General features: G+C 37.8%; 1 protein-coding gene and 1 long non-coding RNA gene across 13 annotated transcripts in view; one reads left to right on the top strand and one right to left on the bottom strand.

Annotated features, from left to right (window-relative positions):
* LOC145514311 (uncharacterized) overlaps positions 1-12,282 on the top strand; it is a 178,579-nt gene that overhangs the window by 11,077 nt on the left and 155,220 nt on the right. For 3 of the 4 annotated variants that reach the window (XR_014060039.1, XR_014060037.1, XR_014060040.1), the window contains exons 3-4: positions 11,663-11,711; positions 11,818-11,939. This is a non-coding gene — a long non-coding RNA (uncharacterized LOC145514311). The remainder of the gene's footprint in view (positions 1-11,662; positions 11,712-11,817; positions 11,940-12,282) is intronic. The other variant, XR_014060038.1, reaches the window with a different exon arrangement.
* Positions 11,634-12,282, bottom strand: part of IQCH (IQ motif containing H) — a 220,420-nt gene continuing 219,771 nt past the window's right edge. For all 9 annotated transcript variants that reach the window (XR_014060030.1, XR_014060029.1, XM_081511831.1 and 6 more), the window contains one exon: positions 11,634-11,844. Coding sequence is in view for 7 of the 9 variants with exons in the window: in XM_081511831.1 (XP_081367957.1) it covers positions 11,758-11,844 (87 nt within the window). In the remaining 2 variants the exon portion in view is untranslated. The remainder of the gene's footprint in view (positions 11,845-12,282) is intronic.

The raw sequence follows: 12,282 nt of genomic DNA, 5'->3' as shown, positions 1-12,282 counted from the left end.
GCATTGGGTAAGAATTTTTGGTGACTAAGATGGTAAAGATCTGCTTGCAATGTAGGAGACCTAGGTTCCATCCCTGGGTCGGGAAGATCTCCTGGAGAAAGAAATGGCAACCCAGTCCAGTATTCTTGCTTGGAGAATCCCATGGGCAGGGGTGCCTGGTGGGCTACAGTCCGTGCACTCACAAAGAGTCAGACATGACTGAGCAACTAACACACACTAAGAATTTCTGATGTATCATCATCATTTATTGCTAAGTGAAAAACAGTCTGCAATATAGTATGTCTGATATAACCTATTTTAAAAATTATATACAAAGATAAAAGACTGTATAACAGGAACTTGATGCTGTGCAGTACTTAGTTGTGTCTGACTCTTTGCGACCACAAATGGACTGTAGCTCACCAGGCTCCTCTGTCCATAGAGATTCTCCAGGCAAGAATACCGGAGTGGGTTGCCATGCCCTCCTCCAGGGGATCTTCCCAACTCAGGGATCGAACCAAGGCCTCCCGAATTGCAGGTGGATTCTTTACCAACTGGAGCCACCAGGGAAGCCCAAGAATACTGGAGTGGTAGCCTATCCCTTCTCCAGGGGATCTTCCTGACCCACGAATCGAACCAAGATCTCCTACATTGCAAGCAGCTTCTTTACCAGCTGAGCTACCAGGGAAGCCCTAGGAACTCAATATGTATGTGATAAAAGATCAAGTTATGTGTGTATATATCAATGGGCTTCCTGGTGGCTCATACAGTAAAAGAATCTGCCTGCAATGCAGGAGACTCGAGTTCGATCCCTGGGTTGGGAAAATCCGCTGGAGAGTGTCAGGCAGAAGAAATGGGAAAAACAGCGGCCCAGGCCGGAGTAACAGCACACGCACACCAAATCTTTAACAGTCGCTAATCTCCAGGTGGTGAAATAACTGTTGATTTTAAAATTTTTTCCCTGTTCTTTTCTGTTTTTCAAAAGGTGTTCTGTGTTTTTTTTTTTACTTGTTTTTTGAAGAAGCTATGTGATCCTATTTGATTGTTTTATCCTGAGTATATGTTTCTGTAATTAGAAAAATTAAAATATAGGTATATTGAAAGAGAAATCTTATGAAAAATGCGCATAGGTAGTTTTAAAAGCTTACATCATCTATAAGTTTTGGTTTTCATGGTTTTAGTGCCAAGAATCTATGAGTTGGTAGTGAGAATGAAGGAAGCAAAGGGATTTCTGTCCTGGCAATGAAGTTTAAGGAAGTGTTTTAGCCGTAACAGTTAGTGTGGGCTTTATAGAGGGACATAGAATCATCCTCCTTTCAGCTCCCTATTCAGGCCTTGCTACCGGGATGTCAGAAAATTTCTGAGAAAGGCAGTGCATGCCTGCTTATGGATGTGGCCCAGGAAATAGTGCATTTTAGGAAATCTTTTAAAATATTGTATCAAAGCTGCCCATTTATGCAACCCTAGGGAGGACATCTGCTTTGTAGCAAAATGGTACAAAGTACATCTTCCATCTCTTTTCAAGTCAAGATACAAGTTAAAGAAAAGTTCAGAGATAGAACTCTAGTTATTTGTCTCACTGTTGCAAAAGTGAAAGTGAAAGTGAAAGTGTTAGTCGCTCAGTCTTGTCTGACTCTTTGCAACTCCATGGACTGTAGCATGCTAGGCTCCTCTGTTCATGGGATTTCCCAGGCCAGAATACTGGAGGGGGCTGCCATTCCTTTCTCTAGTGGATCCTCCTGATTCAGGAATTGATCCCGGGTCTCCTGTATTGCAGGCAGACTCTTTACCGACTGAGCCACCAGTAATGCAAAGTAGATACGTAAAGAAGATATGCTCTGGTTTATACAGGGACATTTAAAGCTTTTATTCACATTTCTATCCCACCTATTTGCACCAAGATCTGATACAGGAGGTACTCATTACATCAGTTTAGATAAAAATGTTTTCAGAGTAAAATGTTTTCATTACTTTAGGTAATTTGCAATACCTAAGAGCTTAGTGCAAGAAAGTGTTCTTGTTGTTCAGTCGATCAATCGAGTCTGACTCTTTGAGACCCTATGGACTGTAGCAGGCCAGGTTTCCCTATCCTTCACCAGCTCCCGGAGCTTGCTCAAACTCATGTCCATTGAATCAGTGATGCCATCCAACCATCTTGTCCTCTGTTGTCCCCTTCTCCTGCCTTCAATCTTTCCCAGCATCAGGGTCTTTTCCAGTGAGTTGGCTCTTCACATCAAATGGCCAACGTATTAGAGCTTCAGCTTCAGCTTCAGCATCAGTCCTTCCAATGAATATTTAGGGTTGATTTCCTTTAGGATTGACTGGTTTGATCTCCTTGCAGTCCCAGGGACTCTCAAGAGTCTTCTCCAACACCACAGTTTGAAAAGCATCAATTCTTTGGCACTCACCTTTCTTTATGGTCCAACTGTAACTCATCTCTCTCTCATTCATACATGACTACTGGAAAAACCATAGCTTTAACTTTGTAGGCAAAGTAATGTCTCGGCTTCTTAATACGCTGTCTAGCTTCATCATGGCTTTTCTTCCAAGGAGCAGGCATCTTTTAATTTCATGCCTGAAGTCACCATCCACATCCCAAGAAAATAAAGGCTGTCAGTGTTTCCATTGTTTCCCCATCTGTTTGCCATGAAGTGATAGGACCGGATGCCATGATCTTCATTTTTTGAATGTTGAGTTTTAAGCCAGCTTTTTCACTCTCCTCTTTCACTTTCATCAAGAGGCTCTTTAGTTCCTCTTCACTTTCTGCTGTAAGGGTGGTATCATCTGCATATCTGAGGTTATTGATACTTCTCCCGGCAATTCCAGCTTGAGCTTCATCCAGCCCAGCATTTTTCATGGTGTACTCTGCATATAAGTTAAATAACCAGGGTGACAATATACAGCCTTGACGTACTCCTTTCCCAATTTGGAACCAGTCTGTTGTTCCATGTCCTGTTCTAACTGTTGCTTTTTGACCTGAATACAGATTTCTAGGAGGCAGGTAAGGTGGTCTGGTATTCCCATTTCTTGAAAAATTTTCCAGTTTGTTGTGATCCACACGATCAAAGGCTTTAGTACAGTCAATGAAGCAGAAGTAGATGTTTTTCTGGAATTCTCTAGCTTTTTCTATGATCCAGTGGATGTTGGCAATTTGATCTCTGGTTCCTCTGCCTTTTCTAAATCCAGCTTGTAATCTAGAAGTTCTTGGTTCACGTACTGTTGATGTCTAGCTTGAAGGATTTTGAGCATTACCTTGCTAGCGTGTGAAAAGAGTGCAATTGTGTGGTAGTTTGAACATTCTTTGGCATTGCCCTTCTTTGGGATTGCAATGAAAACTCACCTTTTCTATTCCTGTGGCCTCTAAGTTTTCCAAATTTGCTGGCATTTGAGTGCAGAACTTTAGTAGCATCATCTTTTAGGATTTGAAATAGCTCAGCTGGAATTCCATCACCTCCACTAGTTTTGTTTGTAGTGATGCTTCCTAAGGCCCACTTAACTTCATACACCAAGATGTCTGGCTCTAGGTGAGTGGTCACGCCATCACAGTTATTTGGGTCATTAAGATCTCTTTTTTTATAGTTCTTCTGTGTATTCTTGCCACCTCTTCTTAATATCTTCTGCTTCTGTTAGGTCCATACTGTTTCTGTCCTTTATTATGCCCATCTTTCCATGAAATGTTCCCTTGGTATCTCTAACTTTCTTGAAGCGATCTCTAGTCTTTCCCATTCTATTGTTTATCTCTATTTCTTTGCATTGATCACTAAGGAAGGCTTTCTTATATCTCCTTGCTATTCTTTGGAACTCTTCTTTCAGATAGGTATATCTTTCCCTTTTTCCTTTGCCTTTTGCTTCTCTTCTTTTCTCAGCTATTTAATGAAAGTCCTCCTCAGACAATCATTTTGCCTTTTTGCATGTTTTTCCTTGGGGATGGTTTTCCCCCAAAATGAAAGACATTATCCCAGTCTAAAGCACATATTTGGCTTGCTACAATTTTTAGTCAAAAAATTCCTTCCAAGAGAAAATCATTAACATTTCAATGAACCATTTTAAATTATAAAATATTTTGTAATCATTTAATGTCACATCACTTGGACTTCTCTGGTGGTGCAGTGGTTAAGAATTCACCTACCAATGCAGGAGGCACAGGTCTCATCCTTGGCCTGGGAAGATTCTACATGCTGCTGAGCAACTAAGCAACCATGCCACTACTACTGAGCCTGTGCTCTGAAGCTTGTGCTCCACAACAAAAGAAGCCACTGCAATGAGAAACCTGTGCACTGTAAGGAAGACCCAGTGCAACCTAAAATAAATAAATAAAAATAAATAAAATCACATCTCTTTTGAATAGTTGATGAGGGAACTTAAGAGGCTGTACTCAGTTGCAAAATATTTTTCATTCATTACTTCCAGTAGTTGGAAGAGAAAGCTGGAAGGAAAAATCACCTCCTTGTGTGATACATAAAATGTAGTCCTCTTGATAGTTTTAACGATGGTGGCATAGAATCATAGAACATTGGAACTAGGAGGAAGCTTAGATATAAATTCTACTTTCTTATTTTACATGCCAGAAACCAAGAACTAGACAGGAGAAATTACTTGTCCATTAAAGAAAGAATTGGAACTAATACCCATTGATACATTTAAATCTACAGCAGATGCTATATATATATATATATATATATATATATATATATTCCATATTCTGTGCTGTGCTAAGTCACTTCAGTTGTGTCCAACTCTTTGTGACCCTATGGACCATGCCTTCCAGGTGTCTCTGTCCATGGGATTCTCTAGGCAAGAATACTGGAGTTGGTTGCTGTTCCCTCCTCCAGGGGATCTTCCTGACCCAGGGATCGAACCAGAGTCTCTTATGTTTCCTGCATTGGCAGGCAGGATCTTTACCACTGGCACCCCCTGGGAAGCCCATATATATTCCATACCCATTTAGAATAACTACAAATGCCTCCTAATCACTATCTGTTCAGCAAAATTATATTGAGATTCATCCTTGTATGCATTTCTGTTTACATGAGTAGGTATCACAGAAAAGTCGTGGTTTGAATTTTTGAATACTCAGACTAAGGGTATTAAGCTTAGAATTCCCTACCATGGTGCTAGGGAATAGGCTATTACTATCTGGTGACAGCTTTGTGAACTTGGAGCTGTGAGCTGGTTATGGTATTCCCAGGCCATGTCCCTAAGTTCATTATCACTTTGGATAGTAGAACTTAGGGTGAAGAAACTCATATTTTGCTTTCCCAACCTCCTCCAAATTAGATTGTTTCACTTGTTCCATTAATTAAAAACGGGTTCATTATAAGACAGAAAATACAGAAAGAAAACCCCCCACCATTAAGAAGTAAGCACTGTTAACATTTGGGGGGTTATCCATATAGTATTGTGTGTGTGTGTGTATACATATATGCACATATTTTTTAAAAGTCATAATTTGGAGTCACAGTTTTCAGGCTGTTTTAAAATATGCATTTTTACTTTGTAATAAATATTTCATTTTCTTCTAATGTAGTGTATTGTCCTAGCACATGATTTTTTAAAAACAGCTTTTTGAGGTATAACTGACATTCAAACACTGCATGTACTAAAGGAGTACAACTTGATAAGTTTTGACATCTAGGAAGTCATTTTCACAATCAATATAGTGAAGCCCCAGAATTTTCCTTCTGCCCCTTAGTAATCCTCCCTTTCCCTACTATCCCACTTACCACTCCTGAGCACTATTGTTGATCTGCTTTTTGACACTGTAGCTTGTATTTTCTAGAATGCTTTGTAAATGGATATGTATTTTTTTAATTAAATTTTTTCATTCAGCAAAATTATATTGAGATTCATCCATGTCTTTAAGTTTTTCCACAGTTCACTACTTCTCATTGCTAAGTAGTGTTTTACTGTATGATATCCCACAATTTGTCTATCCACTTGTTGATAGATGTTTGGGTTGTTTCCAGTTTGAGTCTATACAAATAAGGCTGCTGTGAACATTCATGTACAAGTCTTTGTATATGCTTCCTTTTCTCTTGGGTAAATAACTAGGAGTGGAATGGCTGGATCATATATTAAGTGCAGGAACATGATTTTTTTAATGACTGAACAGAAGTCCTTTATTTAACCATAATTTTTAAGAATATTGTTGAACATTTAGAACTTTATGAGTTTTCACTGCTGTTGCAAATGATATGTAACTTTTTGACTTAGGAATATGGATATAGATATTCAACTTGAGAAAAAAAAAATCCACCCAAGATAATGAGTAGAAAGGCATTGTGAAGAAAACCTGGAGATAAAGAATATGTTGTTAGAAAATTCTGAGTTTTTTAATGACTGCAAAAGAAGTATTTTTTGTCCTCTGCTGGGAAGAACGGAGAAGGCAATGGCAACACACTCCAGTACTCTTGCCTGGAAAGTCCCGCGGACAGAGGAGCCTGGTGGGCTGCTGTCTATGGGGTCGCACAGAGTCAGACACGACTGAAGCTGCTGGGAAGTAAGGGTTTCCCAGGTGGCGCCAGTGGTAAAGAATCTGCCTGCCAATGCAGGAGACCGAAGATACTCGGGTTCAGTCCCTGGGTTGGGAAGATCCCCTGCAAGAGGGCATAGCAACCCACTCTAGTATTCTTGCCTGGAGAATCCCATAGACAGAGGAGCCTGATGGGCTAGAGTCCATAGGGTCCCAAAGAGTTGGACATGACTGAGGCAACTTAGCACACAAGCACATTGGGAAGTAAAGTGGCATGAATTTTTAAACGAATCAGAATTTGAATTTAAATTTGAAGTTTATTTTGTGGTTTTGTTGTCAAGTTTATGGAACCATGATTTTATCATAACATTCCTTATGAGGCAACTGCAGTAAACTTAGGTGTGGCCTTTTGTTTCTGGGAGCTATAATTAGCCATCTGGTATACTTTTTAACATTTTGTTAAATAAAAAAATCTTAAAATGTAGCATTTTACTCACTTCTCTTTCTCTCCATATATGTATACAGTCACACATACATGATATGTATGATGATAAATGTGGAAAATGTGGAAGTGAGACACAATATTTACAGAATGGAAAAGGAATGCTCAGGGGGAAACCACCATCATAAAACCCCCAAACCAAAACACACAGATGCATAGATGCCAAAGCTCTATTTTTCCGTGTTATGTTTTAGGGTTTTTGTGTAACAAAACAAAAGTTGTTTTTACCAACAGATTTTTAAGCAGCAGTGACATGCTTATTATTTACTGTTTTGGTATCTTTCCCTCATTTACATAAATACCCCAGAAACCAGCAGTTTAAAACTAATAAATGCAAGGGCCCTCCATCAAGTGCAATAAAGTTTCATAACCATGAGTTAGACCGTTAAGAGTGAAAAATAAACCTATATATGTGGTTATGAAAGGGCTTTCTTGGGAAGTGTATCATCACATTTCAAAGTTAGAACTTCAATTTGAAATTGCAATGTAATAATGATACTTAAACATTTATGCAGAATGCTTCATCTTTACAACACTTTCCCAACATTGGTCAATTAATCTCTACTGCTTCCCTAAGGAGCAGGTCATTTTTCTAGTTAGAAAGTTGAGATAAGTATGGCCAGTTCAGAGAAAGGCAGGGCTCGGGAGACAGGTTTCTAGTCCTTATTATTCTGTGACTCTTTGGGATGTAACTCTTAATAGAATGCATCAGTATTCTGTTCCATAGAATTAGCAAAAAACAAAGACGGAAATAGTAGCTCAATCTGCCTCAGGGTTTTAGACACAGCCCTTACCCTTGTGAGGCACACTTTTTGGAAAGAATGGGATACAGAAAAGATACAGGAGAGCCACAGCACATTCATGTCATCTGTATTTACCACCAATTGGACCAAACTTCTTTCAGTGAGAAAGGTGAAGTCAAATGCTTCCTCCCTCCCTGCAACCTCTACCCTCACATTATCTTGGCAACTTAATTTCTAGTTTTCCAAATAAGATTTACTATGATTAACACATTTAAAGAGTTGAACAAATGTGTTATGCACATTAAAGCCAGAGGAACAGTAAAACAAAACTAATGAACATTTACATTTTTGGAAGTAATTGATGTATGCTTGAGAAATTCTTAAAGATAAACATTTAAATGTTAAAATACTTATTACCTTCCCCACAGGGACAGTCTTAGGAATTAATGAGATAACAAATGTAAAATGCTTTGAGCTCTTTAGAAGAAAGGTGGCAGATGCATAAAAATGATTATTAATTGTTAAAAGCTAGAAGATGATAACTAACATATTACTTAGGATAAAATAACATCTTTTTATACTTGAAAAATAGGATGCTTGCAAATCTTGGAATGATAAAGCTGAAGTAATGCTTCCCAAACTCCTCCCAGGTTACTCTGCATCCTCTTGGAGGTCTTTTCCCATTTCTTAACACCCATCTTTCCAGGGAAACTATGGGGCATATTTCCCATATTCCAGATTCTCCCACACATACCTATCATCAGTCCTCCACCTTACAGATCCATCCCTATAGAATTCTACTGATGCTACTTTCTCTTCTGATTTATTTGATCATGTAGTTGTGATGCTTCACAAGGCTGTTAGTTGCCCAAGTTTATGTTATGAGCAAGAAACACGTGTAAGTTAAATTATCTTTCTATGCTTTAAGCAACACATTAGAATTTGTTATAAAAGAGTAAGTCCCTTACATAATCTGGGACAAGTGAAACTGAACTTTCTACTTGATTTCAGTTCAGTTTAGTTGCTCAGTTGTGTCCGACTCTGCGACCCCATGGACTGCAGCATGCCAGGCTTCCCTGTCCATCACCAACACCCGGAGCTTACTCAAACTCATGTCCATGGAGTCGCTGATGTCATCCAACCATCTTATCCTCTGTCATTCCCTTCTGCTCCTGCCTTCAATCTTTCCCACCATCAGGGTCTTTTCCAATGAGTCAGTTCTTCACATCAGGTGGCCAAAGTACTGAAGCTTCAGCTTCAGCATCAGTCCTTCCAATGAATATTTAAGACTTATTTCTACTTTATAAAACATGCTATTAATAGAATTTGTGTTGCATGTGTGCTAAGTCTCTTCAGTCTTGTCTGACTCTTCGTGACCCTATGAACTGTAACCCTCCAGGCTCCTCTGTCCATGGGATTCTCCAGGCAAGAATACTGGAGTGGGTTGCCATGCTCTTCCCTAGGGTATCTTCCCAACCGGCGTCTCTTGTGTCTCCTGCATTGACAGACAGTTCTTTACCACTAGCTCTAAATGGGAAGCCCAGAATTTGTGGTAAATGAGTTTAAATCTCAAATTTCATTCAGCCTGAGACATGGGGTGAGATACCTTCACTAAATCTCTGTTTTCTCATATGTAAAATGAGGACAGTAGTAGTATTTCTCCACATGGTGTTGTTGGAAAGATATAATTAAAAAATTTATATGAAGCTTCTAGTACAGCACATATCTAGCCAACAATGTGTTCAATAGAAGGTAAATGTAAGAAGATAGTGAAAAGTAGTTAAGCAGAAAGCACAATTTGCCACTGAACATCATTTATTTAGTTTCTTTAAAATCAGTATAAAATAGGTAATATATAAAAGGAGATAATTATCATCATCCAGTAATATGCTCCTAAATGTTTAGTTGAGTTTGCTTCTCAAACTATCACAAACATTCAGTATTCAACAATGGGTCATTTCTCTCACAAAGATAGTTCTATGGTTAAATGTATGCTTTTCCCCAAAACTTCCTGAAAATGGCAATCATTTTCAAAAAATCCTCTTATTGACAAGATTTCAGTTTCCCATTTAGAATAGTAAAAACTCAGTAATTTATATTGATTAATTTATGTTTAGGACACATTGTACACATATACATGATTTTTTTTCAAACTTAGTTTACCAACAGTACAGTATCTTTGCTATTCATATATGCTAAAAGATAATGGACTATGCTTCTTTTCAAATGTTCTGTAATTAAAACATTTCACTAATTTAATCTGGTCCTCTGGCTTCTTTCAGGTAATTACTTGAAGTGATTGTTTTATTATACCAATTTTTCTCCTTTGATTTCGAAGCCGTAGCTTTTAGGTAGAGAACCTGATTCTCAATCACTTTCCAGTGAGACCTTAATCTGAATATAAGGCCTAAATTTGGAAACAGGCATTCTGTGGTGTCTGTTAATGATAGAGGCAAGAAGGAAAGTGCATTGTTTGAGAAACTGATTATGTCGGTTAAAAAAAAAAAAAGTACGGGAGAGTGAACTCATTTTACTCTTGCCAGCAGCTTGAGGCTCAAGAGTGCTAATCAAAATTCACATATAAAAACTTCCCTGATAGATTTTAACAGTTTTGTACTGTTAAAAAGGGGATCTCACTATGTGAAAGATCCACTACTGTGCGGAACAAAACAGAGACAGTTTTCTTTTAAAGTCCAGAGCAGATGAGAGCCATAAGGAGACAGAGGGTTTCATTTACTCTCAGGACACGATTGTGCCAGTGAACTAATGAGTCTCTTGGACCTTATGTTGCTCTGGCTTCAATCGAGGCGAGACTCTAATGGGCATGTAGTACTTCCTATCCGTCAAGTGTCTGGACAATGGGCCCCTCATATGGATTAGAGTGATCTGGCAAGAAAAAGAGGTCATCGTTGTACCTAGCACAAGCAGGAAACCTGGCTAATTAGTCTACTTCCAACTATAGCAAAACAAAAGCTGACACATACACACACAAATGTTAAAGGTTTTGCAGAAATTCAGCCTACAGCTGAGGCAGAGTTAACACATTATTGAAATTCTATAGGTAATAAATACCACTCTTTTCCTCAACACACTCAAATAGTTTTAAAGATATAAAGGTCATTCTTTAAAAACAACTCTGTGATTTTGTGACTTGCATATTTCACCCTTCAGTTAAGCTGGATGATGTAGAAATATTTTCAACAGTTACAAAGCAAACACCAAGAGTGTCAACACTGCATAATTTTAACGCTTTGCCCTTTAAAAGGTACTGTTGAATTAAGCTTGTAAAAATCCTACTGCTGTATTAATGGAGAGCTAGAGAATACAAATGTTTATTCAAGATAGAGGGCTGAGTTCCACTGTTAAACTAAGAGCAGATACTGCCACCTAGATACATTCTGATTCTTTATTTAACTAGATGTTGGCTTATTTTACTTTTTGAAAAATGGCAACAGCAGACAATAGTGGCTTGGCACAATAAAAATACAATGAGTGACAAAAGATCACTTTACAAATCCATAGAAATGTAATTTTCTTGGGGAAAAAGAGACATTTCCATTTTGCCAAATAGCGAGGATTAAGCCTTTATTCAATTTTTTACATGCAGAAGACAAATTATTATTAGGACTAGGAGGAGAAAACTTTATAGAATTTGTTTTCTTAAAAAAAGCTTTATAATCCTGAAGTTTATAAAGAGATAGGTGCAGAAGTGATATTAGTAAGACTTGTAACTTTCTTGATAACTTATTTCTTCCTGTGTTTTGGAAGAGGAAGATTGAAATGATTGAATGATTGAAATGATAACACAAATAGGTTTTGGTTTAATAAGTAAAATAAGATTACTTAAACAATTTTTTTTTCTGTTTTCTTTTTTTTTTTTAAAGACAGCATTACATTATAATCTATTCTGTTACCCTTCCTTGCAAACAAAGCAAACTAACTTTCTCTTCCTTTTATTTCTAACAGAAAAATGAATGTTGCCCATTTTTTGGCTTCAGATTGGAATACAAAATCGGTAAAATGTTCCAGGATCATTCATTTATCAGGTTTAGAGAGGTTTTTTAATGTTTGGACTGTAGGTTTTCTTCAAATCTCAATTTGTTTTCCTCTGTTACTCCTAGAATGGCTTCAATGTCATCAATGGCAGTCTGCAAATGAACAGTGAAAATAATATTTGTTACTTAAAGACCTCTTACAAGTCTTCCATCCAGTCCCTCAAGCATTTGCTCCTTTTTGAAGTTAAGTATGGTTTAGATCAGTTCTGCTTGAAGTGTGTTCCACTAACCAGCAGCCATCTATTAATTGTTGGTTATCAGTCTTAATGAAATGGGTTAAAAACTGAGAGGAAGAACTTGGAAACCTTTATAGAGATTTTTGTGTCTATGGGCTTCTGTTTAATATGTCTTCAATTTTTTTCATTTAATTTTTCTTGTAATTCATTTTTGTTGTATTTCACATATGTACTGATGCATAATAGATCAGAAAAAATACAACAAACAGATCCTTCATTGCAGTTAATTTGAGATGCCCTGGTCTAGTCACCCTAAAATGAGGACTACTAGGCTGATGGGAGCATTTATTTCCAT

This window comes from Giraffa tippelskirchi, chromosome 7, assembly GCF_054371585.1.
Source record: "Giraffa tippelskirchi isolate mGirTip1 chromosome 7, T2T-mGirTip1v1.2.pri, whole genome shotgun sequence".
NCBI lineage: Eukaryota > Metazoa > Chordata > Mammalia > Artiodactyla > Giraffidae > Giraffa > Giraffa tippelskirchi.
This window is presented reverse-complemented; position numbering and strand designations above follow the sequence as displayed.